This window comes from Acomys minous, assembly GCF_964271855.1.
Source record: "Acomys minous genome assembly, chromosome: 16".
Classification (NCBI taxonomy): Eukaryota; Metazoa; Chordata; class Mammalia; order Rodentia; family Muridae; genus Acomys; species Acomys minous.
In genome coordinates, this window is record NC_140498.1 from 40,387,177 (window position 1) to 40,409,911 (window position 22,735).

Below are 22,735 nucleotides of genomic sequence, written 5' to 3' on the forward strand. Positions count from 1 at the left end.
TAAATAAATAAAAAATATTTTTAAAAAAAGAAAATATTGTCCCCAACCTAGTCTCCATTAAGTCCAAGTTTGCAAGGACTTCCTGGCTTCTATGAGGAGCAGTGATGACTAAACTTATGACCAAAAGGAAATTAAAACATATGTCTGGAGGCAAAAATGATATGATCTATGTTTTGGGGCAATATGCATCTATGTCTGTCTATAGAGTTATGTACAAATAAAGCAGCACTCTGACTAGCAGTCAGTCAGGCTGCAAACTCCCCTGTTCCTGTGCCTGACTCAGTCCTCCCTCTCCAGTCTTGCATCTACCCTGCTTTAGGCCTTGTCTTCACACAGGACAAAAGAGAAACCTAGAGCCACAAAAGGAGAAACTTAGAGGAGGAGGCCTGGGAACCGAACCACAGACGGAGCTTGAACCTGCAGCCACAGAGCCAGCCCGCGTTTCTACCTCTGTTTGAACCTTTATGTTCCATCTAGGAAATGGATAAAAGAATGCCCCTCATACATATCGGATGATACCAGTAAAATGCTATTTCTAAGTCATATAAGAAAGATTCAGTAGTGTTAGCTATTGATGTTATAGCAACTTATGGTGCTGGAGAGATGGCTCAGTGGTTTACAGCACTGGCTGCTTTTCCAAAGGACTGGGCCAGGTTCCGAGCACCCACAAGTCAGTCCACAACTGTTTGTAACTCCAGTTCCAGGCATTCTGATGCCCTCTTCTGGTCTCTGCAGGCACCAAACACATGATACATGGACACAGGAGCAGATAAAACACCCATATACGTAAAATAATAAAATGTTCAAGTAAAAAATATATTATAGCAAGTTATGAATGGGCATGGTGGTGCAAGCTTATAGTCCTAGTACATGGGAAGTGGAGGCAGGAGGATCAGGAGTTAAAGGTCAGCCTCAGGTGCACAGTGAATTTGAGGCCAGCTTGATCTATAGAACAACAACAAAATACATAAGTACACACAGACACAATAAAAAATTAATATCTAGAAATGTATCTTAAGGCAATGACTAAGAACATGTAAATGTTATAAACATAGAAAACAACTCTTTTATTGTCATTGTTTTGTTTTGTTTTGTTTTGTTTTGAGACAAGGTCTTTCTATATAGCCTTGACCGTCCTGAAACTCATTATGAGACCAGGTTGGCCTCATACTCACAGAAATCCTCTGTCCTCTGCCTCCCAGTGCTGGGACTGAAGGCATGCGCCACCACACCTCACTAATAAGCACACAATCTACAAATAGCTTCATACTTAATTTATTTAGAGGACAGTTAATTTACAGTAAACATTTTCTTAATCACTAAATGTTATATTATAATGGTTATATTTCATTATAGGAATATAGGACATATTCATATAATCAATCTAATACCATCGCACACTCAACATGATTCCTAGTATGGATATGAGGCGCATGCCTTCAATCTCAGGAATGAGACAAAGATAAGCCGATGTGTGTGTGTGTGTGTGTTCTTATATTAAAGTTTATAAATGATATACTTTAATGTGGATATATAGATACAAGACAGACGTTCAGGAAAGACATACAAAAGTGGTATTTGTCTGCACAGGCATGTTCAGAGCAGCAAAGTTCCTAATAGCCCAAAGGTTAAAAAAAACTTCAAATGTCACCAGCAGATGAACAGATAAATAAAATATAACAAACCAGCTAAAGAAATATTTCTTAGCCACACAAAAGAATGACACATGTTAATAACATGGGTGAACTTAAAAATCATTGTACTAAGTGAAGGCAGACAGTCACAAAAACAACTACTTGGGACCCACTCCTGTGAGGTGAGCCTAATTCACAAAGAAGAAATGTAGATCAGAGGTTACCTGAGCTGTGGGGAGAAGAGAATGGTGAATTGTCACATGGGTAAAGTTACAGTATGAGAGGAAGTAAATAATTCTGGAAAGGTAATATGCACACATAATAAATAAATGTACTAATGCCAATGAATAGTATATGTTAAAGTGGTTAAGATTATGGTATTTATTTTCCAAGACAGGATTCTCTGTGTAACACTGGCTGTTCTGGAACACATTCTATAGACCAGGCTGGCCTTGATCTCACAGAGATCGACCTGTCTCTGCCTACCAAGTGCTGGGATGTCTTTGCCTACCAAGGCTTGTGCCACAACCACTCAGATGTTATTTATGTTTGATTAAAATATAAAACAAAAATACATTTAAAAATATGACCTATGAGCCAGGCACGGTGGCTCATGCCTTTAATCCCAGCACTTGGGAGGCAGAGGCAGGCGGATCGCTGGCAGGCAGATCTCTGTGAGTTCAAGGCTAGCCTGGTCAACAAAGTGGATCCAGGACAGCCAAGGCTACACAGAGAAACCCTATCTTGAAAAACCAAAAATAAAAATAAGATATGAGAGATTATAGTTATCTTGTTCTGATGTCTATTATTTTCTATGAAAGATATAAAACTTGATAAAAAAATAGTTGTGAATACTTGTGAAGACTCCTCAGGATAAAGAATGCATGCACATGTACATAGATGGTGTCTCTGCTACCTGCTACGTACTGTGTATGGAACAAATAAATGCACCAAAGCATAATCTACAAAGGAAAAGTCATCTGTCACCCAGCATGAACCCTATAGCTTGGCAGAAACCAGTTCCAGGAGCCTCCAGGGAGACATGGGCTTTGGTGCTGACATGGGATGTTTCTTCCTGTTTGCATACATGCATTTTGGCTAGTCTACACTGAAATTTCAGATATCAGTTGATCTCTCCCTTGATTTTAGTTAAAAAGCAAATTTTGACTGATTTTGTAACTTTATTCACATAAAGGTATAAGTTAAGTTTTGAAACGTGGCTTGTCGCTGAGCCTTGCAGATTCCTCTACCACTAGTAAGAGCTTGCACATAACAGCAGGTGACAGTTTGAACCAAGACTGAGAGATAAGGTCACCTTGGTTGTAAGCAGGTAATATAAAGCCCTCTTCTGGCCACACTGGTGTTCAACTGTGCCAGGGAACAGCATTGCCAGGGCACCCACCAGGAGAATGTCTCTATTAGGTCGTAGAAGCCAGGGTGAAACAGCCAGCATAGTGAAAGACCATTGTCAGAGGAACCAGGCTGGGACTTACGGACCTGCCCTGGCCCAGCAGCCCCTTACATGGCAGAGTGGGATCCAGTGAGGGGACACCATTGTGGTTTGGGTCAAAATTGTTTGGTTGCCCCTTCTGGACTTCTGGAAAGTGACTGGATCAAGAAAGCTCTGATATCATCAATGGATTAGTTCATTAATGGGCTGTTGGGAGGGTGTGAAATGAAGTCACAGCAGGTATGGTGATACACCTTTTTTTTTTTTTTAAAGATTTATTTATTTATTATGTATACAATGTTCTGCCTGCATGACCTGCAGGCCAGAAGAGGGCACCAGATTTCACTGTAGATGGCTGTGCACCACCGTGTGCTGGGAATTGAACTCAGGACCTTTAGAAGAGCAGGCAGTGCTCTTAACCTCTAAGCCATCTCTCCAGCCCCCCCCTTTTTAATCCTAACACCTGGGAGGTAGAGACAGGAGCATCAAGGAACCTTCATTACACAGTTCAATACTATCCTGATAACCTCAGTACTTAGGAGGTTGAAGCAAAAAGGATTATAAAGTTCAAAGCCAGCTTGCCACATAGGAAGACCTTGTTGAATACAGAGAAAGAAAGAGAGGAATTGGGACCCAGCAGAAGGAAGGGGTCCTTCAGCATGTTGTTGAACATGTGGAGGAATGTCTTGAGTGGATATAACAACTGTCAATAAAGTGCTGTTTAGCCAATCAGCTGGGCAAAAGGACAGAAAGTGGAAGGTGGGACTTCCTGGAGAGGGGGCGGAGCCAAAGATTGACTGTTGACAGGGAGAGAGGACAGTGGACAGTTGACCAGGAAGGAGGAAGAAGACTCTGAGGACCAGATTGGCAAGTGCTTGGGATATATGTATGTTATGAGGTTTAGAGTAGTTTATTTTAGTTTATGAGTAGATTAGAATCAGTTTAGATTCTGCCTAGCGTAGTGCTCGCAGCTTTAGTTTCAGACTCTGTGTCAGTCATTGGCTTCCTAGGCCAAACCAATACAATTTATTGTAACAAATTGGCGCCCAATTTTAATTCTTTGTGCTACTCAATTTTATCACAAGAATACACATCCTAGGTTCAATAGATAGATAAGATAAAATATTTAGATAAGGTATTCGAAAACCTCAGAGACCTACAGAATATGGCATTTAAAATTTTTTTTTTAATTGTTTTGAGGATTCTTTGAAAATGAGACAGGTTGACTACTGGCAACATCTAGCCTGACTCAAAGAAGGTAATGAGCATCAAGGAACCTCCTTATGGAGATGGCTTCAGATGCGGCAAACCAGCCACTGGGCAAAAATGTCCTTGTTTTCTGCCACAGACAGAATTCTGCCTGAAATGGGCAAGCTTGGATGCAGGTAGAGTTGATGGCCAAACTCTGCCAAGACAGGGTAGGCAAGTCCTCAATAGTCCCTGCTTCACAAATATGTCTGTCAGATAAACTGGACGAGATGATGCTCCAGTGTGATAGAGAGTTTTGAGTGACTGTTCAGGCAGCAAAGTATCCCTGTCATTTTTTCATTTTGGAAGCTATTAACCCGCACTTCCTGTTTACTCAGCTAATTAATTTTATTCATTCTCAAGTCTCTGATGGGGGTGAAGACAGCTAAACATTATGAGTATAACATAAATATAATGAGTTTTGTGGTTCTTGTATGTGTATATTGTATATTGGTGTAATAATATAAATGTATAGGTAAAAGAGTTTTGTTTTGGTTTGGTTTTTGGAGACAAGGTTTCCCTGTGTAGCCCTGGCTCTCCTGGACTCACTTTGTGGCCCTGCTGGCCTTGAACTCACAGAGATCTGCCTGCCTCTGCCTCCCAAATGCTGGGATTAAAGGCATGCACTACCATGTCCAGCTAGGGTTTGTTTTTTAAATTAGACTAAAAATGGGAATTATGGCGGAATGTCTTGAGTGGATGTAACAACTGTCAATAAAGCGCTGTTTAGTCAATCAGCTGGGCAGAAGGTGGGACTTCCTGGAGAGGGGAAGGAGCCAAGGATTGACAGTCTCCTAGGACGAGATTGGCAAGTGCTTGGGATATATGCATGTTATGAGGTTTAGAGTAGTTTATTTTAGTTTACAAGTAGAGTAGAATCAGTTTATATTCTGCCTGGCATAGCACTTGCAGCTTTAAAGTAAGTTTCAGATTCCCTGTCAGTTATTGGCTTCCTAGGCCAAACCGATACAATTTATTATAACAAATACCTTATCCTCTCTCTGCTTCCAAGTCTCTATTAATGTGAACAGCTTTGCTCTGCCATGTGCAGCCAGTCATGGCATTCAGCCTTGGGTAAAATTAATGGGCAAAGGGACAATGTCTGGTATCATGAGCCAAACTAACCGCATTCTCCTTTAAGAGAATTTCTTCTGGATGTTACTATAGCAACAGAAAGCTGATAACAAGCCCATGGCCACTCTCAGTAAACAGCAGACCTGAATCCTGCCCTAGCACCCTCACTTTTCTTCTCCCAGCCAGGCTGCTCCAACTCCTCATCTCTCCTTCCTTGTCACCCTGATGGCTCATGTTGCTTACATGATCCACATCTCCCTCCTCAAGAAGAATGGAGGAAGCCTTTTACCAGTTCCATCTTGCTTTTCTAGATCAAGTCCTTCACTGTCTCATTCATCAGCTCAGCTTAGACATACGAGACTCACCAGGCAAATCTCACCATGTCTGCATATAGTAAAATCCATAGAAAACACTGAATAATGCACGTGCCCCTTCCAATACCAGCTTCATAAGAGAGTTCAGTATACTCACTTTTCGGTCTTGTGTCCAGCCCTATGCAGGACAACGGATCAGATGTGAAGTTTGCAATCAGTGCTGAGCTAGGGTGGGTCTCACAGAGGGGCCAGTGCCTGAAACACGTATCTTAGATTCCTGTGGATCTGAGCACTATACCCTGCACTCCTACAAAGAAGAAAAGCAACTGCCACCCTAATGTCTTGAGAAAATTCCCTCTTCAAAGTTCCTGGGACTCATACATCACTCCTATAGCTCTTGAAGCTGGTCTCCTCCCTGCTGATTCATAAGTGCCAAGCTTGTGTCTACAAGCCTTTGCTTGTACAGGTAGCTCCAGAGTGTCATCACCAAAGCCAGGCCAGCTCCTGCACGGGCTTGCCTTCTCTCCAACATCAAAAATATTTCACTGTGTCCTGTCAAGTGATGTGTGCCACCACACTACAGCAAAGACATTTTGGGAAGTTTTAACCTTCTTCCAGAGACAAAGAAATGGCTCATATCTGTTAAGAAGATCAAGCATATTTATTACTGTACATAAGCAAATATTTTCCAGTGTGAGAGAAGACAGGGTAAAGCTAGTAGGAATAGTCTTCCAGGAGCTGAAGGAGACAGTGACAATCTAAGAAATAGTTTTACTACTTTTAGCCAAAATGCAATTTTACATATAATTCTCAAACTAACATTCCATTTTAAGAGTTAAATGCCTATATTTTTCCATATTTTGGAACAAAGCCTGGTTTTAAGTGTGTCCTTGTCCAGCAAGTTTCCTGCTTGCCTCAGTAGGATCTGCAAGCTTACAGGAGAGTATGCTAACTTTCAGTCCACCCCTTGCTCTGTGTGATAAAATCAACTGAAGGAGAAAAAGAGACAGAAGGTTAGAATATATATATATTCTATATTCTATATATATTCTATATATATATGTTGGTTTTTTGAGACAGGGATTCTCTGTGTAGCCCTGGCAGTCCTGGAACTCACTCTGTAGACCAGGCTGGCCTCAAACTCATGGAGATCCACCTGACTCTGTCTCTGCCTCTCAAGTACCAGGATTAAAGGTGTGTACCACCACTCTGTGGCTGTGACAACCATTTTAATTGAGATATGAGAATTATAGAAAATGTTTCATCTTTATAGGCAGAGTTTTGTGGTGAAACTGAAACAGCATTCACACGGACCTCAGAAAGGGTCATCAGCTTTATCTCAAAATGCTGACATTCCGACTCCCATTCTGTGCCATTTGCAGAGTCTGAGAGGACACCATTGCCCTGACCTCTAATGTATGTGTGGTCATGAACATGTTTGTAATTTCCTCAGTATTAAATTCTAATTGGATAAATATCAGCAAATACAAACTAGAGCTCATTAACTTCTAAGATTACAAAAGAAAACACTAAAAAGCAAAGCAGGAAGGAGGTAACACTGGCTGTGGTCCTCTCACCAGTGACCTGGACAATGGGCCTAAGAGTTTGTCACACACTCCCCTGCCTTCCATAGCTTCAATACTGAGATGCTCTGATCCTCTAACACTAGAGAATGTCTCAGGAGTCAGTGCTGGCCCTTCACAGCTGTAGGACCAATTAACTTACAGAGGCTGAGTGAAGTGAGCACCTACGTGGGGATTGCAGGGGCCAAGGAAAGGTCAGACTGGCGTTCACAGCATCTCTCTGTCAGCCCAGACACAAGACACTGAGCTGCTACTTTACAACCGTCTCACTCATCAAAGAGCAGAGCCACAAGGCAGGCAAGACTGGGGACGGTCTAGTGGTTAGAGATGTCTGTTGCCTTGTCTTGAAGTCACCATTAAAGTGTATTTTCTTCACTGGCCTATTTACTGTCATTGATAACTGACTCCCTTTATTCTATGACTTTTCCATTGTTTCTTTGATAGACAAAAACCTTTTGTACATCTGGAATTAAGCATTGTTAATGACAACACATTCGGAAGCTGGGCACTGCTTGATGCTAGAGCACTTGCTTAGCATATGAAGCATATCCTCAGCTCTGAAAACAAAATGCTCCTATGAAGATTTTTGTTGTTGTTGCTTGAACTTACTTATAAAATAACAATACTCTAATATATACTCACTTTTAAATAAATTTTGCTTCTTTCCAAAAGAAACTGCCATTTCAGTTTTGTTTTCTGCTCGCTTGTCATTACAAGAAACTCATTTGTCTGGTAAAAAAAAAACAAAATATCAAGTAAGCGTTTTTAAAGTAGACATAGATAATTCATTTGACAACACTGTGAAACACACTTGACCACTAGAAATGAAATTTTACTTACAGCATTACAGCTCAAGTCCTTTGACAGGGAGATAAAGAATGAAAAACTATCACCAGAATCAGTAGAGCTAGTCAAGGAAAAGTTCCTCCCAATGAATTGGCTCAGAATTCTGAGCCAAAGTTTAATGGTGTCATGATCTGTCTTTTTTTTTTTTAAGATGGGGGTCTCATATAGCTACAGACTCACTGTGTACCCAAGACTGGCTTTGAACTCATGATTCCCTTCCCCTACCTCACAAGTGCTGGAATTACAGACATGTGCCACCATGCTCAACTGTGACCTGGCTTTAACAAACATGTTCCTGTCCCCACGTATTTGCTGCTGTTCTGTAGGTGCAGAACAGGGGCACAATGTGAACCAGTTATACAGTGGGCAAGGGAGACATGGCCAGTGCAGGCTCCTAGCACAGCCTCGGCATGCCTGGTCAGTATCTCCACTATGCTTTACCCATGCTTGACTATATAAAATGCAATATTTAAGCTGGCAGTGGTGGCACATACATTTGGGAGGCAGAAGCAAGCAGATCTCTGAGTTCAAGGCCAGCCTGGAGTGAGTTCCAAGGACAGCCAGGGTTACACAGAGAAAGCCTGGTTTGAAAAATAAAAACAAAACCAAAAAACCCAGCCGGGCAGTGGTGGTGCACGCCTTTAATCCCAGCACTTGGTAGGCAGAGGCAGGCAGATCTCTGTGAGTTTAAGGCCAGCCTGGTCTACAAAGAAAGTTCCAGGACAGCCAGAGCAGTCACACAGAGAAACGTGAAAAAAACAAAACAAAACAAAACAAAAAAGCCCAGTCTAAGCTGCACAAACAACACTGTCCTAAAATGTCATTTTTAGTCTTCTGTTTTGCTGAAGGCCTGTCATTACTCATAATAGTAAAATTAGCTAAAAATGTAATATATCATATGTTCACCAAAATTAAATTATGTTTAGGCCTGGAGAGATTGGTCAGTGATTAAAAGCACTTGCTGTTCTTGCAGAGAACCTCAGGAGCAGTTCCCTGAACCCACAAGGCAGCTCACAACCATCTTTTTTTGTTTTGTTTTGAGACAGGGTTTCTCTGTGTAGCATTGGCTGTCTTGGACTTACTTTGTAGACCAAGTTGGCCTCAAACTCACAGAGATCCACCTGCCTCTGCCTCCCCCAATGCTAGGATTACAGGCGTGCGCCAGCATACCCAACTGCTCACAACCGTCTTTAATTCCAATTCCAACACATCAAATGCCTTCTTCTGACCTCTATGGGCACCAAACAGGCATGTAATGTACAAGTATACATGCAGGCAAAATCCACACACATAAACTACAACATTAAAATATGTTTTAAATGTTTCAAATATGTATGTCTAAACCAATATGACTTTTCTCAAGCTCTCTTAATTAGTTTCTATCAAATGTTCAACAAAATAATCTGTAGTTTTAAGAAAGACTATTCAAGAATATTAGAAATATTTCTAGCTATTTCTTCCTTTCTGCTGTTTACCGTGCAGCCCAAAGTTTCTTCAGCAACACTTCCTGTGAGACTGCAGGAATGGAGTGTTCCAGTGTGGTCAGTAAGATCAACCAGCACATCAAAACTGAGAAAAAAAGATTTAAATCTGGAAGAATCTTTGTTGCAAATTGTACATGTGTTGGAGGCTTCATTTACAATATAACCACAGCTGGAACTGAAAAGAAACAAAAGTTATTCAAGAGATAATAATCCTCAGAGACAAATCTGATCTCTAGCAGAATTCTCTCTTCACATTCTAGTAACATTATAAGATATTCTAAAATCCCAGAGGATTTCCCTTTACCATGAAACTAGATATGGTAAACCCACTCTGTGACAACACATATACACAAATGACTCTTTGTAAATCTGGGAACTTGGATGAGGTGATGAGATTGATGAATTCACTATCCTGACCGACTGTGATGTGAGACATAAGGCATACCTTGCAAAATGTAACCTTTAGGGTGCATTAGACAAAGGGTACGAAAGATCTCTCTCTTGTTTGTACTGATTGAGAATTGTTCTGTGGGTTTTGTTTTTTTATTTTATTTTTCTTTTTTTAAAGATTTATTTATTATTATGTATACAGTGCTCTGCTTGCATGTACACCTGCACACCAGAAGAGGGCATTAGATCACATTATTGATGGTTGTCAGCCACCATATGGTTGCTGGGAATTGAACTCAGGACCTCTGGAAGATCATTCAGTGTTCTTAACCTCTGAGCCATCTCTCCAGCCCTTGATTTTATTTTTCAAGACGGGGTTTCTCTGTGTCGCCCTGGCTGTCCTGGAATTCGGTCTGCAGACCAGGCTGACCTGGAACTCAAGAGATCCACTTGCTTCTGCCTCCCAAGGGCTGGGATTAGAAGCCAGTGCCAATACCACCCAGCAAAAACTGTTGTGTTGTTTTGTTTTTAAAGTAGGGTCTCCTATAACACAAGCTGGCTTTGAACTCCTTATCTTCCTGCCTCCACTTCCTAGTGCTAGGATAACAGAAGGACACCAATACACCAGGCTCAATTTCTACATTTTTAACTTTGTGTGGCTCTCAAGTTAATCTCAATTTAAAATTCAGTTATAGAGCTGGGTGGTAGTGGCTCACGCCTTTAATCCTAGCACTTGGGAGGCAGAGGCAGGCTGATTGATGTGAGTTTGAGGCCAGCCTGTTCTACAGAATGAGTTCCAGGACAGCCAGAGCTATTACACAGAGAAACCCTGTCTCAAAACACAAAACAAAACAAAACAAACAAACAAAACCAAAAAGAAAAGAAAAAAAGAAAGAAAACGAAAAAGAAAAGAACCCCCTAAAAAAATTCAGTTATAAAAATTTGTAGAAGACTTTCATAATAAAAATTTGGATGTTTCTTTCCACACATTATCTGACTAAAATTAGTAAATGTCTTGAGCTTTACTTTCTAAGCAAGGTAATAACTAAGGATGGAAGTCAGATATGTTATACATAGAAAGAAATTTAAATACTGTTCCCATATTACTGTAAGACATGACAAGCAAATCTGTTTTCTGCCTAATTATTAAACAAGTTTGTCATCCCAGTGAAAAGTTTCAAACAATATTATCATTTCTGATGCAGAAATATGATCTAACTTTAAAACCCAGGGTGTTTCTCTCTCTGTCTCTGTCTGTCTGTCTGTCTGTCTGTCTGTCTGTCTGTCTCTCTCTCTCTCTCTCTCTCTCTCATTGTACTGAAATTGAACCCAGGGCCTTGCTTATACAAGCAAGCACTAACCCATATAGTTCTACCCCAGAACTGAAAGTCAGTTATCTTTGAATCTGTCTTAGAGTTTCTATTGCTGTGACAAAACACCATGACCAAGCCAAGCATAGTGGCTCACACTTTTAATCCCAGCACTTGGGAGGCAGAGGCAAGCAGATCTCTGTGAGTTCAAGGCCAACCTGGTGTATGAGGTAAGTTCCAGGACAGTCTGGGGTCATTACACAGAGAAAACTGTCTTAAAAACAAACAAACAAACAAACAAACAAACAAACAAAATCCTCACCATGATCAAAGAGCAAGTTGGGGAGGAAAGGGTTTATTTGGTTTAAACTTCCACACTGTAGTCCCTCATTGAAGGAAACCAGAACAGAGCCAGTTGTGGTACATGCTTTTAATTCCAGCACTCAAGAAGGCAGAGGCAGGTGGATTGCTATGAGTTCAAGGCCAACATGGTCTACAAAGTGAGTCCAGGACAGCCAGGGCTACGCAGAGAAACTCTGTCTCAAAAAACCAAAAAAGAAAAAAGAAAGAAAGGAAAAAATGCCTAATTTTAGAAAGGAATTTTCTCAATTGAGGTTCCTTCCTTTCAAATAACTCTACTTTGTGTCAAGTTGACATAATTCTTTTTTTGTTTTAGTTTTTGTTGTTGTTGTTGTTGTTGTTTCAAGACAGGGTTTCTCTGTGTAAGAGCCCTGGCTACCCTGGGCAGTGCTGGGATTTTGGTTTTTTGAGACAGGGTTTCTCTATGTAACAGCCCGGCAAGTTGACATAATTCTATCCAGCACATAATATAATTTGTCATGAAAACCTTTAATTATGGTTTATTTATATAAAAACTTCCTTCATATAACCACTGTTAAGGCAAAGAATAGCTTTAACTACTATAGTGTTTACTTTGTTAACAGTAATTTTTTAAATTTACTTATTTATTGTATATGAGTGCTTTATCTGCAGAAGAGGGCATCAGATCACATTATAGATGGTTTTGAGCCACCATGTGGTTGCTGGGAATTGAACTCAGGACCTCTGGAAGAGCAGGCGGCTCTCTTAACCACTGAGCCATCTCTCCAGCCCAGTAATTATTTTTTAGAAACATGAATTTGTTAAAAATAATGTCTACTTACCATCTATTTCTAACTACTTTGGTAGTGTCATCATCAATGTTCAGTGTAGAAATATAAGCATAAAGGATGCCATAGAAAGGATCAGATTTTCCTTCATTTTTCAAAGCTTTTACTTTTAACTGTTCCACTGTATAGACATCAACTATTGTGTTTACTAAAAATAAAAACAAGCATTACAATTCCATATATGTTCTAAGAACAAAGGATTACATCCCAATAGAAAAGCAGATGATGGGAGCAAACGTAGAGACCCTCGCCCAACCAATAGGCAGAGCTCTCCTGAAGAGGGAAGGATTGCAGGAGCCAAAGGGGTCGAGGACACCAGGAGAACAGGGCTCACAGAATCAGCTAAGCAGGGGGCTCACAGAGACTGAAGCAGCAATCATGGAACCTGTATGGGTACATACTAAGTCCTCTGCACATATGTGGTGGGTTTTGTGGGACTCCTAACAGTAGGAATGGGGGTGTCTTTGACTCTTTGCCTGCTCTTGGGACCCTTTCCCTCTTGCTGGGTTGCCTCACTCAGCCTTGATATGAGGCTTTGTGCCTAGTCTTATTGCTTCTTGTTATGCCGTGTTCCATTGATATGCCTGGCAGGCTGGCTGTTTTCTGAAGGGAAACAGAGGAGCAGTGGATCTGAGGGAGAAGGGAGGTGGAGGTGGCGGAACTTGGAGGAGTGGAGGAAGGGAGGCTGTGGTTAGGATGTATTGTATGAGAGAAAAATAAATAAAAAGAAAGAATTTTAAAAATTTATTTATTTATTATGTATATAGCGTTCTGCCTGCATTTTACACCTGCAGGTCAGAAGAGGGCATCAGATCATATTATAGATGGTTGTGAGCCACCATGTGGTTGCTGGGAATTGAACTCAGGACCTCTGGAGGAGCAGTCAGTGTCCTTAACCTCTGAGCCATCTCTCCAGCCCCAAAAGTAAGAATTTTAAAAAATTTACAAGTAGGAAGAGTAGGTCATCCTCTCTTCATCCAGACTCATCCAGAACATCTGATATATATATATATATTGAACTCAGGGTCTCATGAATACTATACTTTCTTGCCAAATTCTGTGAGCATTACACTTGCCTGAGAAAAGAGTTGTTAATGCTCTCAGATTGATTAATATTAATATAAGTGCCCCTATTCAAAAGATAGGGGCTGGAGAGATGGCTCAGTGGTTAAGAGCACTGGCTGCTCTAGCAGAAGACCTAGGTTCAGTTCTCAGTACCCACATGGTGGCTCACAACCATCTGCAACTCCAGGTCTAGGGAATTCACCACCCTCTTCTGGCTTCCATGGGTACTCATGGTACAAAGACACACATGCAGACAAAACTCCCAAATATATATAATAAAATTTACAACTTGTTAAAAGCCAAGTGTATTGGCTCACAGTTTTAATCCCAGCACTATGGAGACAGAGGCAGGCAGATATCTGTGAGTTTGAGACCAGCTTGGTCTATATAGTGAGCTACAGATGAAGCAGAGCCACATAGTGAAACCCCCGTCTCAAACCAACCAAACAAAAAACAAAATAAATGATATCAAAAGAGGGGCTAAGAATATAACTCAATGCAACAACATTTGCTTAGAATATATGTATGAGGGATCAGGTTTGATCCCCCCCCCCCCCCCGCCACCAATGAAAACTAATCTCTCTCCCAACCTCCCTCTCCCATCTAGAAGGTCACTTACAGTTTATGGATTCTTTCAAATAACTGTCAATTTCATCAGCCATATTTGTATCTTTATTTTCTCTTATATAAGTCAGGAGAATATTGGCTTCTGGTATATCTTAAATTGAAAACAATAAGGAAAAAGCCAAGTAATAATCTTTTAAATTATACAAAACATCTAAAATGGTCTTGCTTGTTTGTTTGTTTGGTTTGGTTTGTTTTTGTTTTTTTTTTTTTTTTGAGACAGGGTTTTTCTTGTAGTCCTGGCTGTCTTGGACTCGCTTTGTAGATCAGGCTGGCCTCGAATTCACAGAAATTTGCCTGCCTCTGCCTCCCAAGTGCTGGGATTATAGGCATGCACCACCATGCCTGGTTTAAAGTGTCTTAATTGTAAAGCATTGCACCACACAAGAAGGTAATCCAATAGAGTTATCATAAGCCATTAATACTGGGCAAAGTGAATCAACATGGAGAGATGTTGCCAGCTGTTGCTAGTGAAAAGGGCAGCTGTATAAAACTATGTGGTATAAGACTCTTAAACTGTGATGGGCACTGTAGCACACACTTGTAATCCCAGCACTCAGGAGGCAGAGGCAGGCAGATCTCTGTGATTTGAGGGCAGCCTGGTCTACAGAACTAGTTCCAAGACTGCCAGGGCTACACAGAGAAACCCTGTCTTGAAGAAACAAACAAACAAACAGTGTTGAAAAAATAAAAAAGATATTGTTAGCTCAGAACCCTCCTGTGTCAGACCCCCCCAAGTGTTGGGATTATAGACATGCATGACCATGGCTAACTTATTTTTGTTGGCAGTGGGGGTTTTGTTATGCTTGTTTTTTGTTGCTGTTTTTATTTTTTGTTTTCCAAGACAAGGTCTCACTATATAGCTCTGGCTGTCCTGAAACTATGTAGACCAGGCCAGCACGGGACTCACAGAGCGCTCCCTGCTTTTGCCTCCCAAGTACTGGATTTAAAGGTGTGAACCACCAGGCCCAGATCCATGGCTAACATTAAAAACGTTTAAGTTTGAGGTCATCTTGGTCTACAGAGCAAGTGCCAGGACAGCCAAAGCTACACAGAGAAACCGTGTCTCAAAAAACAAAACAAAAAAAGCTCTTTTTCTCAAATTGGAATATGAATTTTCTCAGGAGTAGTTAGGTGGCATGCTAAAAGGCAAGGAAGTCACTTTGAAAGAGTCTTCACAGGATTTTAAATCCTTTCACTTCCAAGACCTCGCCCTCCAACACAACTGTCTTTAGTAGCAAAATCCACTTGACCATTCCACTGCTTGCTGTGATAGTGCCTGGACTCCTCTTCCTTCCTTAGGCACAGTAGGAGTTCCCTCCTGCTCTCGTTACATGTGTCCTATTACTATTCTCACATTGAGGGCGGACTCCTCAGGAACAAGGGTTGTGCATTTTCATCTTATATTCCAATATCCAACATCATGACTGTCCTTACATTCATCTGACCTTACACTAGCTCCTGTCTTGTTCTAGAAAAGACTGAAGTTATCTACATTGCTGGCACATAACAAGTATTCTATGAGTATTTGTAAATTGATGGGTAAATGAGTCAATGTTTTTGAAGTCCTGATAGAACTGCTGGTCACTGAAGTGGAGCAATTGCTAAGAGGGCTGCAGCAACCAAATCAATCGACACCTTAAAGATCATGGCTCCGACTCTTGGTAGGGAAGGCAGAATTCCCTCCCACTCTAATGAATACTCTCTCAAGGCAGAAAAAAGGTAACATGCTGTTGCAGGATATTTGATCCCAATGTGATCCCTGAGGTTGTGAACTGTAAAGACCTGTCGTTGGTCCCACTGTAATCCCTGAGATTAAACTGTAAATCCCTGGTTCTTGTCTTGAGCCCAAACACACCTTTAATGCAAGAACTTTCTATTTATTGTAAACAGGCGATTAGGTGTGTTTCAGCCAGCCTTACACACATCTTTAATCCAAGATCTATCTGTTCATGGGATTTAATAACATTAAAGCTAGGTCAAGAAGTGGAGCAAGGGAGTGTGGTGGTACACGCTTGTAATCCCAGCACTAGGGAGGAGGAGGCAGGAGGACCTCTGTGAGTCTGAGGCCAGACTGGTCTACAAATCTAGTCCTGGACAGCCAGGACTACACAGAGAATCCCTATCTAAAAAACAACAACATCATCATCAACAACAACAAACCTAAAAAAAAAAAAGAGGCATAGCAAGAAACTAACTGGCAGGGGTTAAAGAGTAGGAGGGACTTTTGAGTTGAGGGGTATTTAAACAGTGTGTAGAAGTAGAAGAGGTCTTTTAGTCTTTGGGACTTAACACATTATCTTGGGATATAGCTTAGCTCTCTAGCTCTTGAGCTCCTCAGCTCCTTGGCCTTTGGCTTTTGGGGCTTTGAGCTAGCAAGCCTTTGGCCTTAGATTTTTTGGCCTTTTCCTCCTGGACTGTTAGCTGAGCTAGTGAGCCTTTGGGCTTCTCCTTTGGGATATGATGTGAATAGGAAGTTCAGCTGGGTCCATCTCTGCCTCTCTGAACTAGCAGGTTTTTCACCACAACATCTGGCTCCTAAGTCTTTATTGGTAAAATGGAACAATCTTGGGATTTTCAGTTAAAACAGCCTGCTATCAGGGATAAATATCTAAGCTAGTTAGAGGTTCCTCATTCCCACAAAGTAGGTAGGTGTTGCCCAGGAAATTAAAGTATATCAGATTTAAAACAAGCAGCCAAGTTTAAACACCTTTACAAATATTTTACTAAATTTATGTCCTTGACAAAATAAAGAACTCTGTTGTACAACATAGTGTCTATAGTTAATAATACCATATAATAGGATAGTATGCTACATTCAATTTTTTAAAAAAGATTTCTTTTTGTATACCTTTAATCCCAGCACTTGGGAGGCAGAGGCAAGTAGATCTTTGTTTCAGGCTAGTGAGTACTACACAGTAAGACCCTGTCTCAAATAAATAAATAAATAAATAAATGTGCCTAATCTTACTGCAACTTGATATACCATGTTTGGTTGATATCCATGGGAGGCCTGTCCTTTTCTGAGGAGAAATGGAAGAGGAATGGGCATAGGGATAGAGGGGAGGTTGGAGGGAGGGACTTGGAGGAGAGGAGGGAGGGGAAACTGTGGGTGGGCTATAATAGTAATAGTAATAATAATAATAATAATAATAATAATAAATATATTTAATTATATGCAGATATGTATGTCTGTGTGCAGGGGTATATGCATATGGGTGTAGGTGCCCACAGAGGTCAGAAGAGTATGTCACACCCTCTGGGAGTTGCAGACGGTTGTGAGCTGCCTGATGTGGTACTGAGAACCAGAGTCAGCAGCACACTCTCTTAGCTGCTGAGCCTCTGGGCTGCATTCCTAAAGAGTACTAAGAGTGTAGATTTTAAGTGTTTTCACCACAAAAAGGTAAATATTGTGTTATGGTTTGGATATAACATAGTCCCAATGCCTTATTTGTTGCAGGATTGGTCCTAGGCTGGTGACATTAGTGAGAGATGGTAAGTTCATAAGAATGCTGACCTCATCAGCATAGTCATCTATTAATGAATTCATAGCTTAATGGGCTGTTAGGTGGGGCCTGGTTAGAGGAAATCATCAGGGATGTGTCTTTCCACTTCTTGCTCTTCAGCCACCATTAAGTAAAAAGCTTAAAAAAATTTTTAACCTGCAATTTGATTGATAAATACATTGTACAAATATTGGCATATGTTCATGATCACCTCTAAATAAATGAAAAACAGAAAGTGCTTTACCTGGATTAGTTGTGATAATGGTTTTTGAGATTACTGTTGCTGCCATGCAGTTCTGAAATTTGTTAAAATTTATTCTTACATCTGAGGCAAATATTACTGTTTTGGGGAAAAGTCATTTTTAAAGTTAATATATGAGGGATAAAAGGACAAATATTTTAACACAATCACAAATCATAAAATTATAAGACCTGTTTCTTGTGGCATCCAGCTCTGTGCAAGTAGAATGGATTCATTATCCCAACTGCATTTGTTTTAGAAGAAGTGAACAAAGTGAATATGTTAGAAAAAGCTGGCAGTGACATATTTACATCTCCCCTCAAAAGAATCCCCAAAACAGAAAAACAAAACCCACAATTTCCAGGTAACCAAAGAGGTTAATAATTCATATTTTCTTAATGTATTACTACTCTGTGTGTATGTGTGCATGTGTGCGCTCACATGTTTGCAGTCAGGCCATAACATAAGGCATGGAGGTCAGAGGACGGCATTGTGGAATCAGTTTTTTTTTCTTCTATCTCTTTATGGGTTCTGGGGATCAAATTTTGGTTGCCAGGTTTGCATGGAAAGTGCCTTTACTGGCCAAGCCATTCCCAAGGCCCAAGACATATGTGAAAAACTGTCTTTCAGCATGTACTAATCTCTAACATCTACTGTAGCCCAGCACTTGGATACTTAGAAATGAATGATTCAGCCGGGCATTGTGGTGCACACCTTTAGGGAGGCAGAGGCAGGCAGATCATTGTGAGTTTGAGGCCAGCCTGGTCTACAAAGTGAGTCCAGGACAGCCAAGGCTACACAGAGAAACCCTGTCTCAAAAAAAAAAAAAAGAAAAGAAAAAAAAGAAATGAATGATTCAAGGTCCAAAATCTTTCAAGTCAAACCTTCTAACTATTACATCTGAGTATCCCAAATGGATACACAGCACAGAGCACTTGATTAGGAGATGGCACTTGCAGGCAAAGGCAGCAGGAGTCATAATCTTCAGAACTTTAGAGTATAGACTATTCTCCTGGGTACCAATGAGTCTCAAAAAGTTTGACTTGTCCTTCATCAGTAGACCCCCCAATAAAACTGTACTTGATATGAAGCAGAGTGAAAGAGCATGTCATAGTGAAGTACCTCTAAGGGATTCTATGCGTCTAAGGTTACATACAGAAAAATCTAGGCCTTTGAGAGAGAAGCTAATTTTTTCAAGTGTCGTTTATCTCTTATTATTGTACATCTTGATATGATTTTTGATAAAACAAAGGTTTTCTGTCTCAGTAATAAAAGCAGGATGTCACAGTTAGTGACAGACGTTGGAGAGTACCATGTCATTGTGAAAGAAGGCTCTGTCTCATCGAAGAGTTTAACTTCACACCTCTGGCCTTTTCTTCGGTCTGAAGTTGTAAAGTATTTTGTCTCTCCAACCTTAAAAATTGAAGAAAATTATTATTCCTCTTCTACAGATGTGAAGGTACTTAAATATAATCAAATCATTTCTTTTTGTACATGAAATTCTAAATATTAACAAGGAAAGAATCACTAAAAAATCTGATTCTCTGAATGTACTTTCTGCCTAAATTAAACTCAGCTAAATTAGGGATACTTAGCTGAACTTGTAAATTATGGACCTTGTGAAGAGAGAATACAAAAAATGTCAAGGCACCAGGACAGACAGGTGTGATAGCTGACAACTGTCATTCCAGCACTTGGGAGGCTGTGGCAGGATTGCTGTTGAGTTCAAGACCAGCCTGAGCTACAGAGCAAGAGCCTGTCTCTAAAACACCAAGCTGGATGTGATGATGCAAACTTTTAGTCACAGCACTTGAGAGGAAAAAGCAAGTGGAGATCTTAGACTTTGAGCCCAGCTTGGCCTATTTAGTTAGTTCCAGGACAGCCAAAGCTACACAGAGAAAACCTGTCTCAAAAATACAAGTGCTCCAGGACAAACCTCTTTATGACATAAATGTGAAAGATGTGTCTTCCCATGGTTTACCACAGAGCCTAGCATGGAGTTGCTGTGAAGAAATGCACTCCAACTTCTAAGGCCTCGGTCTCTTGAATATTGATGCTTCCTTTGTCTTCTTCATGGGGTTAAGGTAGTTAGGACCATATGAAGGAAGACACAGGAAAAGGTCTATGACTTGATGTCCAATTCTGCCCACATGCAGGGAAAGTATCAAAGAAGTAGAGGTGGACTCAGAGGGCCTTGTCTCTAACCAGCAGGTTTTTTCACAAGAACACCACAATCAGCTGGGTGTAATAGCACACACCTTTAATCCCAGCACACAAGAGGCAGCAGCAGGTGAATCTCTGTGACTTCAAGGCCAGCCTGATCTACATAAGTTTTAGGACAGCCAGAGCTACATAGTGAGACCCTACTCAATGCCCTCCCTGTGAACGAGAGAGAGAGAGAGAGAGAGAGAGAGAGAGAGAGAGAGAGAGAGAGAGACAGACAGACAGACAGACAGACAGACAGACAGACAGACAGACAGACACAGACAAAGACAGACACAGACACAGACACAGAGACACAGAAAGACAGGCAGAGAAACACAGTGAGCATCTGTGGTGACCTCAAGGGAAGTCCTCAAGCATAATTATTCTAAGCTACTGTTACTGCTGCACTTATAGCCTAGACTGAGGAAAGTCCTGAGGAAAACCGCAAAGGCTCCATGATAAATGATCTATAAAAGAAGGCCAGAAGATAAGAGAGCCCAGCCATAAGGAGGGGAGTAGGTAAAATACTGTCTTTGGGGTTGAAAAGTCAAAAGGGCCGGGCGTGGTGGCGCACGCCTTTAATTCCAGCACTCGGGAGGCAGAGGCGGGAGGATCGCTGTGAGTTCGAGGCCAGCCTGGTCTACAAAGTGAGTCCAGGACAGCCAAGGCTAACACAGAGACCCTGTCTCGAAAAACCAAAAAAAAAAAAAAAAAAAAAAAAAAGTCAAAAGGGAAGATAAAAGACATGAAAAGGAGTGATATGACATACAAAAGAGGTTATGGGGATAAGGGGAGATATTGTAAGGTTTAATGTGCAAATGACAGCATTATTGGAGGACTTTAAGGAAACAACTAAGGGTTGGCTGAGATGGCCTACATAGTGATTTTGCCTATATTTCAATATTGTTATATAGGGCATCAAATCCTCTATCCTAAACAGCAATTTTCTGCATGTGCTGTATTTTGTGAAGTTTTATTTTTGGGGGTGGGGAATGCAGATGCATGGAGCCACACTCCCAGCCTTTCAAAGTATACTTTTGAGGTCCACTTTTTTTCTTTTTGCACTGCCTTTTTCTGTTAAACTTCTAAACTCAGAGCTCGTCACAGTTCCTGAGACAGATACTGATGTAACAGAAGCTGTAATTTACTTATGAGTTCTATGGATAATGTCCTTTCTGCTTCTCAGCAGCACCTTGCCACAGCAACTCCCACTGCAACCCAGTAGGTTTTCTCCACCCTCTTCCATCTCTGAGTCCCTCTGAGAACACGTATACACAAGTTATTCCAACTTGTTTAAAGAACATTATGGCAGCTGGGCTCAGTGGTGCACACCTTTAGTCCCAACACTCGGGGGCACAGAGGCAGGACGATCTCTCTGAGTTCAAGCCAGCCTGATCTACAAAGGGAGTCCAAGACAGACAAGGCTACACAGAGAAATCCTGTCTCAAAAAGCAAAGCAAACAAACAAACAAAAAACCCATTATAGTTGTTCATGCCAATAAACTTTTTTTTCTTTTTGAGACAGGGTTTCTCTGTGCAGCCTTGGCTGCCCTGGACTCACTCTGTAGAGCACCAGCTTGGGAACTTACAGCGATCTGCCTGTCTCTGCCTCCATAGATGCTAGGATGACAGATGTGCACCACCGAGTCCATGTCTGGCTACTTATTCTTTCTTTTTATGTCTTTGTTTAACCCAGTATACAAAGCTTTCACATAGCTAATGGATCATTTATAAGTGCAATAGTGCATGCCACAATTAGCAATCAAGTATGACTTTATTTTGCTAGTCATCCACAGATAAAATGTTAATTTCCTAAGAGAAAATTTCTTTTTTTTTTCTTTTTGGTTTTTCGAGACAGAGTTTCTCTGTGTAGCCTTGGCTGTCCTGGACTCACTTTGTAGACCAGGCTGGCCTCAAACTCACAGTGATCCGCCTGCCTCTGCCTCCTGTGTGCTGGGATTAACGGCGTGCGCCACCACGCCCAGCCTCTAAGAGAAAATTTCTTAATTTAACTTACTACCAAAGAGGAAAAATTGCCCCAACTGGTGTTTACTGAATTCTAAATACAAATCAGGTGACAGAGAATGCCCTGCCAAATTGCAGGGAGCTTTGCTAAGGTTTATATTTCCTGATTTCCTGACTTACCGATCTCACGGCTGCAAGCACATTAATAATCCTCCCATCAAGACTGTGTCCATTTGCAACAATGTCAGCCAATGAGTAATAATCTTGAGATTCTTTAACAGGCAAATGTATCAAAGAAAGTAACTTGGCATCCACTTCATAAGGGGAACAAACTTTTACTACTGAGTGATTCTCACTGAGCAAAAGTTTATAGTTGCTAAAAGAGGAAAACACAAAAAGTCGGCACATTATTGTTAATAACAAAAATACTTTTGTTCACATTCAATTATGCAGCTAGGTGTGGTGGCCCACGCTTGTCATCCCAGCATTTGGGAAGCATATGCAGAAGGACTGACACAGGGTCAAGGCCACTAAGGTATGGGTAGGGCATTTCAGGCCACTTGAGTTATAACATCAGACCCTGTTGTAAAAAAACAAAAATCATATTCAATTACTTTTTGTTGGAAT

General features: G+C 40.9%; 1 protein-coding gene across 3 annotated transcripts in view; it reads right to left on the reverse strand.

The window, feature by feature from the left end:
• Positions 1–6,362: 6,362 nt before the first annotated feature.
• MEIOB (meiosis specific with OB-fold) overlaps positions 6,363–22,735 on the reverse strand; it is a 59,796-nt gene continuing 43,423 nt past the window's right edge. For 2 of the 3 annotated variants that reach the window (XM_084761635.1, XM_084761634.1), the window contains exons 6-14: positions 22,289–22,484; positions 19,251–19,351; positions 18,130–18,182; positions 17,942–18,037; positions 14,187–14,285; positions 12,497–12,650; positions 9,625–9,808; positions 7,946–8,032; positions 6,363–6,709 (exon numbers count right to left, since the gene is read on the reverse strand). In XM_084761635.1, the coding sequence (XP_084617761.1) occupies positions 6,599–6,709; positions 7,946–8,032; positions 9,625–9,808; positions 12,497–12,650; positions 14,187–14,285; positions 17,942–18,037; positions 18,130–18,182; positions 19,251–19,351; positions 22,289–22,484 (1,081 nt within the window). In that variant the 3' untranslated portion in view covers positions 6,363–6,598. The remainder of the gene's footprint in view (positions 6,710–7,945; positions 8,033–9,624; positions 9,809–12,496; positions 12,651–14,186; positions 14,286–17,941; positions 18,038–18,129; positions 18,183–19,250; positions 19,352–22,288; positions 22,485–22,735) is intronic. The other variant, XM_084761636.1, reaches the window with a different exon arrangement.